Source organism: Rhinolophus hipposideros (genome assembly GCF_964194185.1).
Source record: "Rhinolophus hipposideros genome assembly, chromosome: 8".
NCBI classification, from domain to species: Eukaryota; Metazoa; Chordata; class Mammalia; order Chiroptera; family Rhinolophidae; genus Rhinolophus; species Rhinolophus hipposideros.
In genome coordinates, this window is record NC_138054.1 from 56388597 (window position 1) to 56410133 (window position 21537).

Here is a 21537-nt window from a genome sequence, read left to right on the forward strand (position 1 = left end):
ATTAGGTCTGGAGAAAGTAAAGCCCTGGATGATTTTGCTTTGACCTTAGAAGTTTTATATCCTGAAAGTTATTTATTAAAGAATCAAGATCAATGCGTCAGCAGCCTTAATTACCAAATTATCATTTATCTTGACTAGACTTTGATTCATAATTAAGATTATAATTGCTAAAGGATGCCTGCTTGGGCATTTTTTTCTAAATTTTATTTCATCTGACAATATAATTTGGAGTATGTAATTATATTCATTCATTTTTATGCTCTACTTGTTGCTTATATGCTCTAGCTGTGATAACATTTCATATTTGCCTTAAAATAATCATTCTTGTCAAAAAATATGTTGGATTCAAAGGTAGAAAATATTTAGCATAATTTTTAGAGTAAAGTGTGTCCTTATCTAATGTGGACATTTAAAATACATACTATCCCAAAACAGAATATTGCCTAGAAAATTTTGGCCAGTTTAAGCTTATAAATTTTGAACCTTCCACTGCTGTCAGACTTGTCATTTGCTTTTGAATGATTTTGAATGATTGTCTCAAAAAAAGTTACAGTATAAATCTTAACACCCACATTTGAGAGCACCTAGAAAAACAGAATAGTCCAACAATGGCTCTAGCATTAGGACTTCTGTTCACTGGGAATTCCTTTGGTAGGTTGTCTTTTGCTTTAGACAACACAAACATTTAGAAACCCTGACTCCCAAAAGTACTTGCTTTTACTGTTACCTGAAAGCTTAAATTCCTTACATTTTGATCTTTGACTTATGTTTGCCTACTAGGAACTTCAAAGTAGATATTCCAAATACCTATTCCTTTGAAGAAACATTCCATCTTAACTAAATTGTTGTCCATTAAGCAAGGGGAGTGTGTACACGTGGCTATTCACACTCAAGAAGGATTAGAATTACTAAGGGTTCCCATTCTCCTGTGTAATGCTCACAGTCCAGGGCTAACAAACCTGTTACCCAGAAAACAATGTAGGAAAAAAGCATCTTTTAAAAAAAAATCCTATAGGAACATTTGTGACAACATGGATGGATCTTGAGAGTATGATGCTAAGCGAAATAAGTCAGACAGAAAAAGCAGAGAACCATATGATTTCATTGACATATGGTATATAAACCAAAAACAACAAAAGAACAAGACAAACAAATGAGAAACAAAAACTCATAGACACAGACAATAGTTTAGTGGTTACCAGAGGGTAAGGGGGTTAGGGGGTGGGAGATGAGGGTAAGGGGGATTAAATATATGGTGATGAAAGGAGAACTGACTCTGGGTGGTGAACACACAATGGGATTTATAGATGATATAATACAGAATTGTACACCTGAAATCTATGTAATTTTACTAACAATTGTCACCCCAATAAATTAAAAAAAAAGTCCTACACTAAAATTCTAAAATAAGCTCATAAAACCTCCATAGGTTCATAGAAGCAAATCTTTTAAAATCAAAACAACTAAATAAGCAATTGTTTACTCGGTACTTATTTTATGCCCGTGTTCATACTGAGCACCTTAAGTTTGTGTTAATCTCATTTAATCCAAACAATCCTCTGGTAAAGATAATTTATCCTCAGCTAGCTGATGAGAAAACTGAGGCAAAAGGGAAACCTACGTGCCTGAGATCTGTCAGCTCATAGAAGGTAAAAAAACGGGCGTCTGCATGGCTCAGTTGGTTAGAGTTCAAGCTCTGAACAACAGGGTTGCCGGATCGATTCCCACATGGGCCAGTGAGCTGCACCCTCCACAACTAGACTCAAGACAGTGAGCTGCCGCTGAGCTTCCAGAGGTGCGGCCGGGAGGCTCAGTTGGGTAGAGCACGAGCTCTAAACAACAAGGTTGCCAGTTCAAGTCCCTCTATGGGATGGTGGGCTGTGCCCCCTGCAGGTAAAGATTGAAAACGGCGACTGGACTTGGAGCTGAGCTGCGCCCTCCACAACTAGATTGAAGGACAACTACTTTGGAGCCAATGTGCCCTGGAGAAACACTGCACCCCAGTGTTCCCCAATAAAATTTTTTTAAAAAGGCAAAAAAGTAAAACTTGAACTAGACTTTTGTAGTCTCAAATACATAGTTTAATTATTTATGTGAAATAATTCTCTGCCATACCAAAATATTCAGTTAAGCTTTCCTTAGGTAGGTATTGCAGTGTTATAAAAGAGCATGAATATTAAGAGTGAGACACATCTGGATTTGGAGTCTAACCATGTGACCTTTAATGGAAGGTTACTGAACTCCTGGGGTCACAGTCTTTACCTGTAAAGTACAATACAGGTGCCATGCATAGTGAGATGAAGAGATAATGTATGTTAAGCACCTCATTTTATGCCTAGTACATCATTACATGCTCAATGAAGAGAAGTTAGAATCGTTACCAGCTTGTCTAGCTCATACTAGCTTATCTAGCATTTTTAGTAAATGGGCTGTTTTATAAAATTCAGTGTATATACTTTTTCAAGAAAATAGTTAGCATATCACATAGAATATCTGCTCTTATCTAAGCCTGAGAGCTTTTGACATTCACGTTCGCTGGTTTCATGAAAAGAAGAATACATTAGCTTTCTTCAAAACAAAGATTTTTCTTGCTAAGTAACTAGAACTTGGAAAATGTGATTATTTTAATTGTGAAACATCAGCCTCTGTATACTTTTGGGGGAAAACAGCATGCAGCATTTAAAGAGATTCTGACTTGAGTTGTCTGATTGTTTTACTAAGTAAAGGAGTAATTTCTGCTGGAAATGTTGGGATGATTAATTGTGCTGATCTATTTCCAAGGTTCTAAGCTCCAAACTCATGCCAACTGCTGATGATGACATGGCGAGAAACTGTGCGAAATCCTTCTGTGAGAACTTCCTCAAGGCAGGAGGTTTGAGGTTAGAGTTGCAGTATGTTACATGAATTGCAGAAAATGAATATATTTTAATTAATTTCTCTTGCCAAGCCTTGCTCACTCTACAAGGTATTATGTGAAGCATTGTGAGAGTTGTAATGAGAAGGAATGATGTTTTAGTCGTTGGAATATTTTAATTCATTTTATGACTTTTCATTATTTGGAAAACTTTAGAGAAGCAAGTAATGGGAGAAGTTCTCGGGAAGAGTAGAGAGCAGGCTGTATCTGTTTCTGCTGATTCCCACATCAGTTTGTGATGAGAATTTGATTCCCAGCAGTCCGTGTTGTGCAAGGTATTAGTTCTGTGGCTGCAAAAATCAATTGGGTATTACCCCTGCCCTTGAGAGGCTCATGGTTTAACACAGAATAACAAACAGTTATCATAGGTATCAAAACAGAGGCTTATGAAAAGTGCTTTGGGGCAGTGGAGGTTAAGGAAGAAAGTGGTTAAATTAGTTCAGTTTGGTTGGGGTCAAAGATCAGGAAACGCTTCACAGAAAGTGACATTTGAGCTGTGAAATGAATAGTCATTCCCTAGGTAAATGAGGAGGGACAGGGGACTCTCAGCCAGAGGTGCGGCTAGGGATGAGGAAAGCGTGAAGCTGCATGGCCTCTCTTGGCAATGACAGTTGCCTGGTAAGGCTAGAGCAAAGGATAAAGGGAACAAGTATGTAAATAAGGGTCACGGTGAGGATTTTCTACATTATCTTGTAGAACATGGGGAAATAGGAGGTTTCTAAGCCAGGAATTACCTAGAACAATTAACTCTGGCTGCAGTAGAGAAGAATTGAAGTGGGAGAGACCGGAGGCAGAGAGAACTATTAAGAGCTGACAGTGATCCAAAGAAGAGATAACAAGCTCTAAATTTGGGGCAGTGGTAGAATGACACTTATGAGGTAAAATAGGCAAGTCTTTATGACTAGATAAAGGGTAGGAACGTTTATAAAATGGCCCGATGATTTCTACCTTGGGAGAGTGGGGAGATGATGAATCTTAGTCCTTACGAGGAATAAACATGGAGGGAGATGGAGGATAGAGAGGAAGTCTAGAGAAATAAATCTGATTGTATAAGAAGTCCCTGTGAGCCACGTGAAGTGGATGGTTTGGATACAATGCTCTCGAGAGGAGTGGAGAATGGCATTAGAGATGTGGGAAGGCATCAGAGTATAAGTACAGCCATTAGGGCACAAGCAGTTGGCAGAATTGAGCGGCAAGTATAAGAATGGGAAGTAGAATCAGTAAGCAGAAGTCTGCTTTCCAATGAGTGAAAAAAGGTGGGTGACAGTACTTTGATGGGAAGACTAACTGAGGGAAAAGTTTGCTTTTCTATTTGATTTTTAACTTGTAGAGGTTTGATTCTCTAGGCTGACTGAAAGGGGCCGATGAAAAAGGAAAGAATAAAGATCAAAGAAAGAGGGATGATCGATCAGTGGGGCTGAGTTCTACCGCAGTTGAAAGGAGATTTACTCTAGGCAGAAAGAAGTACATATGCCATTTCCTCTAGGAGTGAAAATCAGCTTCAAGTTTGCACAGAGGATAGTTGAAGGAATTCCTGTTGGAGGCCTTGAGGGGAATAGAAGTTGAGTGGGACCATGAAGAGATAAAGAGGATGAGAAACACAGAGATGGAGCTAAAGGAATTCCCAACCGCGTGGAAGGGAGGCCTAGTGCACATATAGTTTCATTCTTTGTTCAGCATTGTAGGGATGTGCCTTTGTAACAACTCACTTCAGTTGACTCAGACAATTACAGAGCTGTGGTAATAAAGGCATTTTACTTCTGGCTTCTTTTTGTATGTCAGTTAATTTACATGCCAGGCATTGTTCTAAACACTGGGAACAGAGCAGTGAATAGATTATTCAAAAACCTATGTCCTTGTGAAGTTCCACAGTCCTGTGGGGGAGACAAATAAAAAAGGAAGAAGTAAAGGTAAGAGTGTATGTCAGGTGACTGATAAGAGCTGTAGAGAAAAATAAGAAAAGGAGGAGGGAATGGAAAGGGTTGCAATTTTCAGTAGAATGGTCAGGGAAAGCATCACTGATGACATTTACAGAGACGTGAAGGTGTAGGAGTGAGACCTTGAGATACCTGCGGAAAGCTGTCCACAGGAGGCCAGTGTAGTGGGACAGAGTGAGGAAGGTAGGGGAGGGGACATGAGGTTACAGGCATACCAGAGTTCGGGTTCTATAGGATCTTACAGGCTACTGTGACTGCCTTTTTTCTCTGTAGGAAATAGGAAGCCGTTAGAGAATTTTGTGTAGAGACGGAGTGCCATGATCTGACTTAAGTTTTTAAAGGATCACTCTGGTTGATTGATTGAGACTAGATTTTGGAGGTGGAGCATCAAGAATGAAAGCAGGAAGAACAGTTGGGAAGCTTTTGCAGTAATAGAGGTTATAGTGGCTGTGAAAAACAAGCTTTATGGAAAACATCAGTTCTGGATATATTTTTGAGTCGATCGTTGTACTAGTACCAAGATCACTGAACTCAAACTAGTTAGAAGGAGAACTAGCCAAACACTGTACTGGGTATTTTTTTTTGGCTAAGCAAGGAGTCTAATTCTGAGTGGACCAGGAGGGTTGTAGGTATCATAGGAAATCATTGCAATAGAGATATGTGTGGTCCCTTTATAAATATGTAAGAATCTTATAGAAATTTTAAGTTATTGATAACATTTATTACTAATTAAATTACTTACAGAAAATTTCGTGTGAAAGATACAGAAGTCTTTAATATCCTGCCTTTTTTTCTTTTCTCTTTTTTGAAGTTTGGTTGTAAATGTCATGCAGAGGGACTCCATCCCATCAGAAGTCGACTATGAAACAAGGCAGGGAGTTTATTCGATCTGTCTACAACTCGCAAGGTATGTTAATATATTGCGTTAGTCTCACAAGGCAATGCTGACTTTACTTTTCTTACCAATAGCATCATTTTAAATAGTATCAAATGAGCTTGAATAAGTCTACCTTTATATTTTTAAGATTTTTACTTGTCGGACAAACAATGCCCACATTATTAGATGAAGACCTCACCAAAGATGGCATAGAAGCACTTTCTTCTCGCCCATTCCGAAACGTCAGCCGGCAGACCAGCAGGCAGATGTCCTTATGTGGTACCCCAGAAAAGTCATCCTACCGACAGTTATCGGTGTCTGATAGGTCTTCTATTAGGGTTGAGGAAATCATCCCTGCTGCACGAGTTGCAATACAAGTAAGTGATTTGTGTATTCAAGAATTACTAAGTACCTCCCATTTAGAAGGCACTGGTTGCAGGAAGGGGCCATGAGGATATAAAAATGATTCACATGAATATTGCCTTCAAGGAACTTAGGTGAAAAAAAAAAAAAAGGAACTTAGGTGAGTCAGAAAGAGACCACGAGTGCAGACAAAAAAAACCTGTAATTCAATGTGGAAAATATCAACTGTTATAAGAGAACTACAAAAGGAAAGCATTCTATGGGCCTTCAGAGGAAGTGGAACAATTACCTTCACTTGTGGCTATCATGGATGGTTTCATGCAGGAGGTGGCATTTGAGGTCGCCCTTGAAGAACAGATAGGGATTAGATATACAGAGATAAGTATGGAGAGAGGAGATTTGTTCAAGAACAAGGGAGGGCGTGAGCAATTAGAGAAGACCAAAGCCTTATGGGAGGTCACATGGTAATTTGTCCAGGCCAAAATTCAATGTGGGGAAGACAGGAAACAGTAGATACCCCAAATTGGTGGCAGATAACTTAAAGCCAGAGCATGGAGATCAGAGTCTTTGTTTTACAGGTAGCAGAGAGCTATTGAGAGTCTTGGAATAGTACAGAAGCATATAAAAAGCCGTCCTTCTGGATGACCTTAGAGAAAAGAGTCTCACAAAACTGAGACCAATAGGAAAGTTATAGAAGTCAATGAGATGTGTTCCAATACTAGGGGTACCTTTTCTCATAACACTCTTTCCATACTTCTGTAGACAATGGAAGTAAGTGACTTCACTTCTACTGTGGCTTGTTTCATGAGACTGTCATGGGCTGCAGCTGCAGGACGACTTGACCTCGTTGGGAGTAGCCAACCAATTAAAGAAAGTAATTCTCTCTTTCCTGCTGGAATTCGAAACAGACTCAGCAGTTCAGGTACTGATTAGAATGCTTAAAGTAATTAGAGCATTGGGCAAGAAATATTATAGCTGTAAGAATTGTCTGTGTATATATTGTTCAGAGTCACAAAAGGAAGAAGACTTTTCTCTTGCTTTTGAGCATGAGTAAAAATTCATCAAACTATACACTTAAGATCTGTGCACATTACTGTATGTATGTCATACTTCACTTCAGAAAATAAAAGCTTTTATAAACACATAGTAAGTGAGAAAAACAAATCAGAATTTTTAGCTTGCTGAGTGTAAATTGTCATGAGACCAATAACTGTGGCTGTAATTAAAATTCATCTAGAATTCCTACTTGGAAAAGTCCTTTTCTTGGTTTGGCCATGTATTTTCTATTAGGCCTTTATAAGTAGCTTTACTTTTCAGCTTCATTTGCTTTCCCTGCTCAATCTATGTGTATGCATATACCTCAATAATAAAAAAGTTATCCAAATGTATGACATGCATAAAGCACAGACATGTTAAATGTACAGAATTGTTACATATGTGTAACCACATCTAGATCAAGATAAGGAGCATTTCTAATATCCCAGGAAGACTCCCATATGCCTCCAAAATTTCACTATTCTTCTGTCACACGAAATTAGTTTGCCCCATGAACATTTTCAGTGTCTCCAAGTATATTTTAAGTACAAAGCAGTTGAGGTCAAATAAAGTGATTGTCCCTTGTTTCTTCTCAAAGTGTCTTCTTGAACTATTCAGTTTCACTTGAGATGCTAGAATGCATTACAAGGGTCCTGTGGGGTCTGCAGTAACCTTCTGCTTGCCTGTTTCCAGGAAGCAATTGCAGCTCTGGAAGTGAAGGAGACCCAGTCGCCCTGCACGCCGGCATCTGTGTGCGGCAGCAGTCTGTGTCCACCAAAGACTCACTTATTGCAGGGGAGGCTTTGTCTCTTCTCGTTACCTGCCTGCAGCTCCGGAGCCAGCAACTGGGTATGCAGCAGGCTTGCCTGTGATCCATCTCTGTTAGGGAAAGGCCAGGTTTCTGTTGGAACATATTTACATTCCTGGATTGATAAGGTCATATTAATAGAAATGAAAAAAAAGGAAAAGTTGGCATGTGGAGTAGGTAAGAACAGTGCTAGAGTAATTAAATTCTGAATAAATATACTCATATATTGAGCACCTTCTGTATACAAGGGTTCACAGTAGTTATTATAAAGGCAGTATGTCTGCCTTGTAGGAGTTTACTGTCTAGTTGAGGAATTACAAAATAACCCAAATATATAGTTCCTAAAGTATTGAATTAGAATTCTATATCAATTGCTAAACTGACGATGACTCCACTGTTAAAATTATGAAACTTAAGATTTGCCCTTTTATCTTTATTGTTGGCTTCAGCAAACGGGGGCTATTATTAATCATACTTTTAATGTTAGGACACCCCAGGGCTCGGTCCCTCTTCACTGTCTTGTCTCTGTCTACACTCATTGATCTCAGCAATCTCATCTGCTCTCACAGCCTTCAATTCCCTCTGTATGCTACTGGTAACACCTAAATTTGGATCTACAGACTAGACTACTCCCCTGACGTCTCCACTTGGATGTCAATCAAATAGACTTCTCAAACTTCATGTGCTCAGAACTGAACTACGGATCTGGCCCATGTCACTCAAGAGTTTTCCCAACTTAATTATTAGAAGTTTTGCTCCGGCGGAAACCCTTGGAGTCATCCTAGATTTCCATTTTTTACACCCCACTTCTAATCTGTCAGCACATCCTCCTTCAAACCGTATCTAGATTCTACCCCTTCACTGTTATTACCCTCTGATCTGCCATCATCTCTGACTTGGATTATAGCAATAGTTCCCTAACTAATCTCCCTGTTTCTACCCTTGTAGTTTATTCTCCACACAGTAACCAGAGTGCACCTTCTTAAATGTAAGTCAGATCCTATCACTCCTCTGTTTAAAACCTTGCAGTGGCTTCTCAGTTCACGCTGAGTAAAAGTCAAATCTTTACTGAGGTCTTCAAGGCCCGACACAATCTACCCCCTTGATATGAGTACCTCTGTGCTTTCACCTTCTTCTTCTCTCCCCCTCAGTCACTGTGCTTCAGCCACCCTGGTGTCCTTGCTATTCCCCGATATGCCAGGCACATTCCTGCCCCAGGGCCCTTGCACTGGCTGCTCCCTTTTCCTGGTATGTCCTGCCCCCATCTATCTACATGGCTCTCTTTTCCTCATTTCCTACAAGTCTTTCTTAGTGTCACTTTCTTAGTGTGACATTCTCTGACCACCTTTTTAAAGAAAACAACACTCCCCCACCCCGTCACTACCTAAACCCCTCACCTTATTTTTTGCTATATCAATTATCACTTAATAGCATACAATGTAATTTTTTACTGTAGTGTTTATTGTCATCATCCCCTCTGCAATTAGACAGTAAGCTCCATAAGACAGATACTTTTATGCATTCTATTCCCTTCTAAATCTCCAGCACCCAAACACTGCCCACTGCATAGTAGGTCCTCAGTAAATTTTTATTCGGGAATGAAGTCTTAACAGCTTCACTTTCAAAATTGTACCAACATCTAGGAGCTCTATTCATTGTTGTATTACCAGTTCAGACTGCCTGTTACGTGGAATCAGTGATCATTATGTGTTTCGTGTAACTTCTAAATTCACTATATAAGATAATCAAGATAAACATATAGAAAAAGTTAGACAATTATGGCACATCAAAATAGTATCCAGAATTATTTACTTGGAGCAAGAGTGCCTTTGAAAGTTTATATGTGAGAAGTGTAAGTCATGAAATGCTTTTGGACATGTGCCATTCTCTTAGTTCAATTTTCCTACAATTGTTTAATTTTAGAGATATTTTCAAATAAAGATGGAAAAAATCATAACTTCCCTTTTCAAGCTTTTTTATCATTTGTAAGCTTGTGGTAGGGTATATTTTATAGTTCAAGTTTTGATAGTTTATCACAGCAGGACATAATTTATTCTGTAACTGGTATGTGCGAGGCATTGTGCCAAAATGTGGAGGTACAAAGATGACCAGACATGGTCCTATTCTTGAGCACCTTAGAAACTCCCAGACGTGGAGGCAGTTTTCAAAGGTCCAGAATTCAATTCCATGTAAAAGAAGAGGTGAATTCCTGCTATAGTTAAGCTTATAAAATTACTGAAAATTTTTGAAATTTTAAAAATGCATTTTCTAACTTAATTCCTCCCCATGCACCCCCAATTCTCTTTATTCTTATCATTAGCATCTTTCTATAACTTGCCCTGTGTTGCTGATTTTATCATTGATATTCTGCTTGGATCACCAAGTTCTGAGGTAAGGATTGTTTACATTATTTTATGAAAACATACATTACTTTATGAAAGACCCCTTTGGTCCTATTCTGCCGTGGGCTCTCTGGATACCTGTGACATTGTGGGGGGTACAGAAGGAATGACATTTAGTCCTCTCAGAGCCATACAGAGGGGCCGCCGGATTCAGACCACTCTGAATCAAAGTGACCATTTGGACTCTCTGCCCTCCTTTCTATTCCATATTCCACCAAAAGTTAAGAGACTAGTGCTACAATTAATTTGTGTTCATAACCAATAAAATGTTAGAGCCAGTGTTCAACATCCATAGCTGGCAAAGGGCAGCTGGCATTAGCGTCAACATGTTGGTCAAAATCATGAAAGACCAACTTCAAGCCATGAACCTTCATTAGATTTTATCACTCTGATTTTCTTACATGAACATGAAAGTAACTTTGAAACACTCAAAGATTTGTCTTATTTTCATTTATGTTAAATTGTAAATCTATTGATTTAAGTAGATTTAGGAAATCTACAGACCACACTTGTTTTTAATTAGCCCTAATTTATTCAGTGTAACCTTTACCATTAATGACTGAAACACTCACACCCTTATAATATCCTTCAAAGTATAGACTTCAAAGGAAAATCAATTTTTAAGAAATCTGTAAGTGTTGGTTGATGTTCATTTTTTGCCACTAATAATGTAATTTCAGATTCGCCGTGTTGCCTGTGATCAATTGTATACTCTTAGTCAGACAGATACTTCAGCTTATCCAGACGTACAGAAGCCGAATCAGTTTCTCCTAGGTGTGATTCTCACAGCTCAGCTGCCTCTCTGGTCCCCAACTAGTATTATGAGAGGAGTCAATCAGAGGTATGTAATAAAGATGGAAAAGCTCACGTGGTACAGAAAGAGAATAATGATTTGTGTACTGTTCCCCTAAAGTCCTCTGTGCATTATCAAGTTGACAGAAGAATTTCACTTTTCCTCTTCCAACATTTGTGTCCTGAAAGAGGTCATTTCGTGTTTCTCCCCTTTCAGGACAGGGAAGTTAGAACAATACCAGGCTTTCTTCCCTTCAGTCATCCCCAACTCCCACCACCACCCCACCTGGTCTGCCTACCCAAAAGAGAAAAAGGAGCTCACCTGGTTGGTGAGAGCCTGACATTATTCCAGATCACTGTGTAGAGGTCACCTGCTCATGTCCTCTTGTTCTCGTGTGTCACTTTCTCACCTCAGCATACTTCATAACTCCACATCTGGATGTAGCTGTGGTATCCTTCTAGCATTCTTTCTTGGTTTTATACATGCCTCGGCATGTAAGAAGGCTTGTGATCCAGGCTCAGAGAATGACTTAAGTAAATTCATTCTGCCTCCCCATCTCATCTTTGGGTGCTAGCCTGCTTGCACGGGTGCCCCAGGCCAGACTGAGCTTGGGAGATTACACCCCGACGTCAAGTGTAAGCCACTTTCTCCAACTTTCTGCTCTCAGGGAGCTCCTGCTGTAGGGTTTATAAGGTACCACAGAAGTCTGTGAAAATTATATCCACTTTCCTTATTTATATGCTTTATAAATGAGATCCCTTGAAGGGAAGAAATGTTAGAGCTAGTCCAAACCCCTAACATTATAAGCATCCACAAGTTGTTTAGTTTTAATGTGGTGAAATACACATAACAAAATTTAATATTTTAACCATTTTTAAGTGTACAGTCAATAGTCTTAAGTATATTCACATTGTTGTTCAACTGTCTTCATCATCCATCTTTAGAATTTTTTCATCGTCTTAAACTGAAACTCTATACCCATTAAGAAGTCATTAAATTAAAAAACTGATAAAATTCGACCCCATAAAAATTAAAATTTTCTATGTGGAAATAATAATATAAAATCAGTTAACACACTGGCTAAATAGATTTGTAACATGTGACAGCAAGCTAATTTTGATTTTATACACACACACACACACACACACACACACACACACACAAAACTTATAAATCATTAAACAATGGGGTTTTTTTAGATTTGTTAGATTTTTTTTTTTTTACTGTGGCAAAATACACATAACATAAACTTTACCATTTTAACCATTTTAGGTATATAATTCATTAAGTACATACACATTGTGCTACCATCACCACTATCCATTTCCAGAACTTTTTCATCATCCCAAACTGAGACTGTGCCCATTAAACAATAACTCCATTCTCCCCTTCTCTCAACCCCTGGCAACCACCATTCTAACTTTCTTTCTCTACGAATTTGATTATTCTACGTACTCCATATAGGTGGAATCATACAATATGTGTCTTTTTGTGTCTAGCTTATTTCACTTAGCATATGTTTTCAAGATTCATCTATGATGTAACGTATCAGGGTTTCATTTCTGCTTGAGACTGACTAATATTTTCTTGTATATGTCGTATTTTGTTTATCCATTTATCTGTAGATGGACATTTGGCTTGTTTCCACCTTTTGACTATTATGAATAATGCTGCTATGAACATGGGTATACAAATATCAATTTTAGTTCCTGCTTTCAGTTCTTTGGGGTATATGCTCAGAAGTGGAAATACTAGATCATGTGGTAATTCTCTGTTTGATTTCTTGAAACCATATTTGTTTTCCACAATGGCTGTACCATTTTACTTTCCTACCAGCATTGCATAAGGGTTTCATATTCTCCACATCCTTGCCAACATTTGTTGGTTTCTGTTTGTGTTTTTTATTTGTATGTTTTTGATAGTAACTATCCTAATGGGTGTGAAGTGGCATCTTGTTGTGGTTTTATTTGCATTTCCCTAATGATTAATGATGTTGAGTATCTCATTATGTGCCTATTGGCCATTTGTGTGTCTTCTTTGGAGAAATGTCTATTCAAGTTCTTTTCCCATTTTTATATTAAGTTGTCTATTGTTTTTTGTTGTTGTTGTTGGGTTATAGGAGTTCTTTACTCTAAATATTAATCCTTTATTGGATATGTGATTTACAAAATTTTCTCCCATTCTGTGGGGTTTCTTTCACTTTCTTGATAGTGTCTTGTGATACACAAAAGTTTTTAATTTAAATGAAGTCCAGTTTATCTGTTTTTTTTTTTCTTTTGTTGCCTGTGTTTTTGGTGTTCCAAGAAATCATTCCCAAATCCAATGTCATGAAGTTTTTCCCCTGTGTTTTCTTCTAAGGTTTTTACATTTTAGCATCTTAAATTTAGGTCTTTGATCCATTTAAAGTTTTGTGTATGATGTAAAGTAAGGGTTTAACACCATTCTTTTTTGTGTGAATATCCAATTGTCCCAGTACCACTTAAAAAAAAAAAAGGACTGTTCCTCCCTGATTGAATGACTTTGACAACCCTGTCGAAAATAAGTTTTTAAATATTTACATACTCGTTTATTTGCTCTTTGTTCCTGTCCCATTGACCTGTACGGCTGTCTTTCTCCCAGTACCACACTGTTTTGATTACTGTAGCATTTTAGTAAGTATGAGTCCTCCAGCTTCGTTGTTTCTCAAGATTGTTTAGGCTGCTTGCGGATCCCCTTGACTTTCCATATGAATTTCAGGATGGGTTTTTCTATTTCTGCAAAAAAAAACTGGGATTTTAAGGGGGATTACATTGAATCTGTAGATCACTTGGGTATTATCAGTGTCTTAACAAGATTTAGTCTTCCAGTATATGAACGTGAGATAGCTTTCCAGGTATTTATGTCTTTTTAAATTTCTTTCAGCATTGATTATAGTTATCACTGGACAAGGCTTTTGCTTCCTTGGTTAAGTTAGTTCCTAAGTTCCTATTTTATTCTTTTTGACGCTATTGTAAATGGAATTGTTTTCTTACTTTCTCAAACTGTTCATTGTTAGTGTATAGAAATGAAACTGTATTTTATGTATTGGTTTTGTATCTTGTAATCTTGCTGAATTTACTTAGTAGTTCTAACAGGTTTTGTGTGTGTGTGTGTATTCTTCAGGGTTTTCCACATGTAAGATCATGTCATCTGCCAGCAGAGATAATTTTACTCCACCGTTTCCAATGTGGATGTCTTTAATTTGTTTTTCTTGACTAATTACTCTGGCTAGAACTTCCAATACTGTGTAAAATAAAAGTAGCAAAAGCATTGCATCCTTGTTCCTCATTTTAGGGGGAAACTTTTCAGTCTTTCACCATTGAGTATGATGTTAGCTGTGGGTTTTTCATAGATAGCCTTTATTAGGCTGAGATAGTTTTCTTATGTTCCTGGTTTGTTGAGTGTGTTTTTCATTAAAGGGCATTAAATTTCGTCATTTTTTTTTTTCTGTATCAATGAGGTGATCATGTGGGTGTGTTTTTTTCCTTCATTTGGTTAATGTAGTATATCATATGGATTGATTTTTTTCATATTTTGAACCATCTTTGAATTACAGGTATTAGTCCCATTCATTCATGATGTACAATCCTTTAAATATACTGCTAAATTAGGTTTGCTAGTACTTTGTTGAGGATTTTTACATCAGCATTTATGAGGGATATTAGTCTGTAGTTTCCTTGTAGTTCTTTGTTGGGCTTTGGTATCAGTTAATGCTGGCCTCATAGAATGAGTGTTAACCTTCTCATCATTTTTTTAGAAAGAGTTTGAGAAAGGTTGGTATTGATTTAAGTGTTTGGCACAAATGAGGCATCCAATCCAGAGCTTTTCTTTGTTGGGAGGTTTTTGATTACTGATTTAATTTACTTGCTAGTGATCGATCTATTCAGATTTTCTGGTTTTTTTCTGATTCAGTCTTGGTAAATGTTACATTTCTAGGATTTTTTCTATTTCATCTAGGTTATCATGTGTATAATTGCTCATAGTACTGTCTTTATAATCCTTTCTGTAAAATTGGTAGTAATGTCCTCATTTTCTTTTCTAATTTTAATAATTTGAGTCTTCTCTTTTTTTTTAGTCATATAATTGTTCATTTCAAAGACTCAGCTTTTGGTTTTGTTGATTTTGTGACTGTTTTTCTGTTGTCTATTTGTCTAATCTTTATTATTTCTTTACTTTTACTAGCTTTGGATTTTGTTTGTTCTTTTTCTAGTTCTTTAAAGTGCAGAGTTAGGTTGTTGATTTGAGATTGTTCTTCTTTTCAATGTAAGCCTTTACAGGTCTAAATTTTCCTCTTAACACTGTTTTCGAAAGCTGTATTCCATAACTTTTGATATGTTTTTGTTTTCATTTGTCACAAGATTTTCTAATTTCCCTTGTGATTTCTTCTCACATCCATCTTTGACTTTTTTAAATATATATATTTTCTAGTTATAAGACATATAATCATCAGAATGTCGTTGAGTTGAGTTATATTTTTATAGATTTCCAAGTCTTCATGACAGGATTAAGTGTGCGTATCAACCTTTGTTATGTTCTCATGCACTCTCTCACATATGGAGATTCCTGGCCCACATATCTAAGTCTCAACTTAAATATTATTTTGAACCATTTAACCTTCTATTCTAACAATCTAAATTTATAAATAAGAGAGAAGTCAGGATTTTGGTTTCTGAGATAAGATCATTGTGGTTTTTAAAAGTTAAAAATTTAGCCAAAACTTACAATTATGTTACAGTTGACCATCGAGATTTAACCTGAATTAGATGTTAACTGTGTATTACTGGTAATGAAAAGTAATATTTTAGTGGTATAAAACCAAATTTCAGAAAACGATTTTTTTCCTGATAAAGACATCTGGATTAAAAGCTACAGAAATTTTTTTGCCCTTGTACATTTTTACTTTAGAATCCCAACTTTTCCTAGTTAAAATTTTCCTAAAATCAGATGATCCTTTTATTGTCTTATAAAATCAGTGATTCTCTAGTTGTAATGTACTGTGTTTCCCCGAAAATAAGACCTAGCCAGACAATCAGCTCTAATGTGTCTTTTGAAAATAATTAATATAAGACCCGATATTATATTATATTATACTGTATTATATTAAATTCCCAGTCTTATAGTAAAATAAGACTGGATCTTATAGTAAAATAAGACTGGGTCTTATATTAATTTTTGCTCCAAAAGACACATTAGAAGTGACTGTCCGCTTAGGTATTATTTTCGGGGAAACGGTATAAGCCATTTTTAAAACATAAGCTATTGTACTTAAACTTTGTATGTTTTTGTAATTTGGAAAATTGTGTTTCACAACTTTTTTGATCCCAAGTTTAGTATGTGCTACACTTTTTCCCTAATAGTAATGATTATAATAGCAGTTACCGCGGACTGACTGTGTGCCATACAGCATGTAAATTCTTTGCATGGATTGATCATTTAAGTCTCCCAATGGCCAAGTGTGTTTGGCAGTTTTATCATCCCTACTTTTTTCAATAGTCATAAATCTTGGTTCAGTACCTATTCTCATCATCAGTGCATTCTTCAGCCTTTTATGTATGTTTGTGTGTATATGTGCATATTTATTTCTAATACCCTAATAAGCATCTTAGAAATTAGAAAACCGAAGGAACTGAAATAAATTGTCCCTGAACACCCAGCTATAAGTAGTAGAGCTAGGATTAAAACCAAGGTCCACCTGACATTAAAACCTGTGTTCTTTACTACTATAATTACAGAAAAAAACTTCATTGATCATCTTAAATAAAAGAATGGACTTTCTCTTTCTTTACTTACTCTGATTTATTTTTCTTCTTAGCGCTTATCACCAGTTGATATATGTATGTATTGTTTTATTTGTTGTCTGTCCCCTTTGTTCGCTGTTCCTCTAAAACATTTATAAGCATAGTCCTCAGTAAGTATTGGTTGATTTTTGAATGAATGAATGTAATTGGTGCCTTATGTATGCAATCAGTATGTACATCATTATAAAATGTAATAGATTTAGTAAGTTTCCTCTACACTATTATTCCTATACTTTATCTGTATTAATAAAATCATTAGTATGCCTCTTGCTAAAATATTGAACTCAAATTAATGTAAAAGTAGTTATTTTATGCTTAGGAAAATGTTCTTATTCAGTTGTTTTGTGAACTTCTTAATATAAGGAAAATGCTTTTTATTTTTAAATCAGCCTCTCTTTTAATAACTGAAATCTATCTTTTTTTAGACTATTATCTCAATGTATGGAGTATTTTGATCTGAGGTGCCAATTATTAGATGATCTGACAAGTAAGTAAATGTCTACCTTTGATTTGTGTAGGGGGAAGGGGTGAGAAGGAGTAGAAAAGGAAGCCAAATGGACATTTCTAAGTCTGACTTAATGTATCTCAGCCATAGGTGAGATTATAGTTATTATTTGAAGTTGAATTTTATTTTCCTGAAAATAGCATGTAAACCCATGTGCCAGTTATCTGTTCTCCTGTTATATACCCAACTATTGATGTGTTGAGATTTATTGATTTTAGAAGTTGTCAAAGGCTCACGTATCATTACACTGATACAGAACTATCAGGAAGAGTCTTTTCTCTCTAGTATAGTCAGTTCTGACAATTTTAAAGGTTGATCATTAAAGGAAAGAGGGAATTTCTATTGAGGTATTTTGATAGTAGTACAAGTGAGTGATAGAAGTCAGTTATTTAGTGTTAGGTGATTGAAATATTGTTAGAAATTCTGTTGTTAAAGTGTTTAGATTTTAATCATCTGTACTTACTCTTATGTAATGCAAATGTATGTTGTAGTGCTCTGGGTAAATTTTAGTTGTTCAAGAGTTTGTTAGTTTGTTTCCCACCCTTTATCCAAAAGATTTGCTTTCGCTTACGAGGAAATAAATAAAATCAAAATCAAAATCAAGAAAAATATTAATTGGAAAAGAACGTGAAGGCCAGGAGGGGGGAAATGCCTTGCATATATGCGGGCTATAAAGCTGCACACAGTCAGAATTTAGATGTGACATTTTTGGAGGACAGACATATAAAGGAAACAGTGTATGGTTGGTTGTTCTCAGTACCCTAGAAGAAGAAACAGAATGGTTTCTCAAAAGAAGCAAATATTTTTGCCAGCACTTAAACCTAAAAGAAACTTCATCCAAAGGTCCAGATATAATGGACACATGAAGACACAGTGACAAGTAAGCCTCAGCAGCATCTCCAAGGCAAATGCCTGCATCGGTTTCCTAAGTGTCTCCTGAAGGCTGAGGACACAGTGCTCTGAGCAGCTCAGTGACGTTGGTTTTGCTGGAGCCTAAGATAGCGTAGTCTGAGTGTATGTCCTGACACAAGGATAAGACCTATTGTGTCTAGAGAAGTGGATGGACTACAGGTCCGTCTAACAGTCTAGCCTAATGCTGCATTTTCCAACCAGGCTTCCAGGGAAAATTGGGCAGCAGCCAGCAAGGTTTTGCTCTCCAGCTTGGACTTGGAGAGCGTATTGTGTTTTGCTTCTTGAGGGCTAGACTTTAATTGGTATACACATACTTCAGAATGCATGAACATGTTATTAATGTAGGGCTTCCCTGTGTCATTGAGTATCAAGTGAGGGACCTAGGATCCTTTATTGGGATGTTGAAAACAGGGTGGGAATGTGTCTTGAAACAAGCAGTATTTGCCATTTTGGAGTACTTTCTATGTACCAGTGCCTATACTAAGTACTTTACACATAGCAACCTACAGTGCAGATGTTAGCTTTGTTTATAAATAAGGAGACAAGGACACACAGTGAGTAAGGGATAGAGACAGGATTCATATCCGGTGCCAGTCCAGCTCTGGCTGACCCTGAAGTATCCCCTTTTTACCTAACCATCCGGGACCCTGTTTACTCGTGGCTGTAGTGCAGTGGAAGTAGAGCACAACCACTCCTCCTCTCCTCCCCAATTCCAATTTCCAATATGAAATCTTATTTTAATCTTTGGAGGGAAGTGAAATGCTTCATACAAAAGATCAGAGTAATTCCCCAGAGTTTAGCTCATTGTTTGGAAACCTGCTGCTCTGCTGTTGACCTCTCTCCTTTGCAGAAGTCCACCTCTCTTGGCTTGGGTAACACTGCGGGAGCATTGGCTCGCCTCACACCCCTCCATTCCTTCCTTGTCTAGAAGGGTTTGTTCCCTGTGACATCTGCTAACACCCACCAAACCAGGAGCTTCTTTGGAACAAAGATTGTCTCCCTTACCTTTTATCCCCAGCATATTGCACAGTGACATGCACAGAGGAGGCACTCAACCTATGTGTGGTTTATGACCGAGAGTGGGTGAGGGAAGGAATGAATATGCATGAGCTTCGTAGTCCTGTGGGCAGTAGCCACAGCCTGCGATTTATTGATGAGGGTTTTTTTGAGATCTGTGAAGTGAAAGATTGGGACTTGACTGCTTACTTTACTCTGACTCTTATGAAGGGAAATCCTTCTTTCTTAGAAATGGATTTTTTTCCTTCTTAGCTTCAGAAATGGATCAGTTAAGAATCAGCCCAGCTACCATGCTTGAGGATGAGATTACTTGGCTGGAGAACTTTGAACCTAATCGCACAGCTGAATGTGAGACCAGTGAAGCAGACAACATCTTATTGGCAGGACACTTACGGCTCATTAAGACCCTTCTTTCACTTTGTGGGACAGAAAAGGAAATGCTTGGTAATTACTGCTTTATTTTACCATGTGACAGAATACCTCATTCTCAGCTATTGCCATAGTATTGTGTGTAATTGGGAAAATGAGATAGGTGCTCAGTGTTCCATAGAAAATTGACAATAGAAAGTTGTCTGAAATGTTAGTGGCTCACACATTTAAGGTGTATTTTACCTGTGTCATTAAACTGTATAGAGAATTTTATAGTGTTCAAAACAGTTGAATCACGTAACTTAATACCAAGTAAAAATTATAAATTAAAGTAGGTTTTTCTCTTTCTGCCATTATATACTTTATAGAATACAATCTGTTGTATATCTTACTTCTTTTAAGGGTAATTTTTATCTGGGGAGGCAGCCCCCAATCACCACCCCTGGATGATGTGGTACATATGAGTCTCCTGGGGTACACATGTAATTTGTAAAAGCATATTCAGTATAATAAGGATAGTCAGAAAACAAATCAAAACATTAATTGTCACTTTATCACACAAACTAAGCTCTATAAAAATTTCTTTCTATAAAAATGTTCCTGGAGATACATAGAAAAGAGTGATTCTAAACCAGGGTGAGAAGGGCAAATCATTTTTACCTAAAGAATGCAAGATTTTAAAAATTTCAAAAACCCTTACATGGACTCCCCCATGCCCAAATTAAGAATTAATTATTCACTCAAACCATTCTGCCTCGTGGTATTCTTGGCATTTGTGTTTCTAAAGTGAAACTTGGACTCCTTTCACTCTGTTGTAAACTCATACAGGATGGTACCCTCACTTGTCGATCTTTGTATCCTGTCCCCTGACTCTGCCACCCATCCCCACACTTCTGCTCCAAGTGCTCAAAAATGTAGCATCAAATTAAATGGAATGCCCTGCCATTGGGTGGCCTTGGGTGCCTTTGCTGCTCTGGTACGAAAGTGCAAGACAGGGTCTTTGAATTAAAATATGTGTTCATCCTCAACATGAATATTATGCTCTATTCCAGGTTCATCACTCATTAAACCATTGTTAGATGACTTCCTTTTCCGAGCTTCTAGAATTATTTTAAATAGTCATTCTCCAGCTGGCAGTGCCGCCATCAGTCAACAGGACTTTCATCCAAAGTATGGAAAATGCACGTTGTGTTCAGTTTTGGTAAAAATTCTAATTCGAAACTTTAGTCCCAAAAGATTTTCTTAACTTGGAGTTTGTCTTCCATCTTGTGAGTGTGCATAGCTTATAAGATATTATCCACTATATAAAGAAATGCATGTAAAGAGTCGTAGGATAAAGTCTGCCTGGCACATAGTAAGTGCTGAGCAAGTATGCTGGAACCATTCTTATCATCAGAATAGAAGAGTAATAACATGGTTAACTTGGTCAGTAACAAATTCCAGGATAAACTGAGCTTGTAAAAATTACGTCCAAAGTGAAAGTAAATAGACTCGGAGTCTTGAAGGTTCCTTCTAGGGGAAAAGCGTACTTGCTTTAGTGCATGAATCTTGTGATTTGCTGAGTATTGACTGTATCGTTGTTAGTGATTGATTACAGTGGTAATTTTAGAATCGAATTTTGTATCAGTGTCTGTAGGTGGGATTTTGGAAGATCCTTTTGTGATGCTGACCCTACTTGGGTGATGTTTATACTCTTGGAAATAGGAGGAAGCAGCTACCAGCTGCCATCGTATTTGCTCTGAATCTAACTTACTTTGTTTTTTTCTCATGAAAACTAAAGTTAATTGAG

The 21537-nt window shown here is 37.2% G+C and overlaps 1 protein-coding gene across 3 annotated transcripts in view; it reads left to right on the forward strand.

Moving 5' to 3' along the window:
• USP24 (ubiquitin specific peptidase 24) overlaps positions 1-21537 on the forward strand; it is a 128408-nt gene that overhangs the window by 68575 nt on the left and 38296 nt on the right. For all 3 annotated transcript variants that reach the window (XM_081055781.1, XM_081055780.1, XM_081055779.1), the window contains exons 32-41: positions 2782-2879; positions 5663-5758; positions 5877-6105; positions 6854-7013; positions 7820-7975; positions 10255-10325; positions 11017-11177; positions 17371-17432; positions 19632-19823; positions 20801-20918. In XM_081055781.1, the coding sequence (XP_080911907.1) occupies positions 2782-2879; positions 5663-5758; positions 5877-6105; positions 6854-7013; positions 7820-7975; positions 10255-10325; positions 11017-11177; positions 17371-17432; positions 19632-19823; positions 20801-20918 (1343 nt within the window). The remainder of the gene's footprint in view (positions 1-2781; positions 2880-5662; positions 5759-5876; positions 6106-6853; positions 7014-7819; positions 7976-10254; positions 10326-11016; positions 11178-17370; positions 17433-19631; positions 19824-20800; positions 20919-21537) is intronic.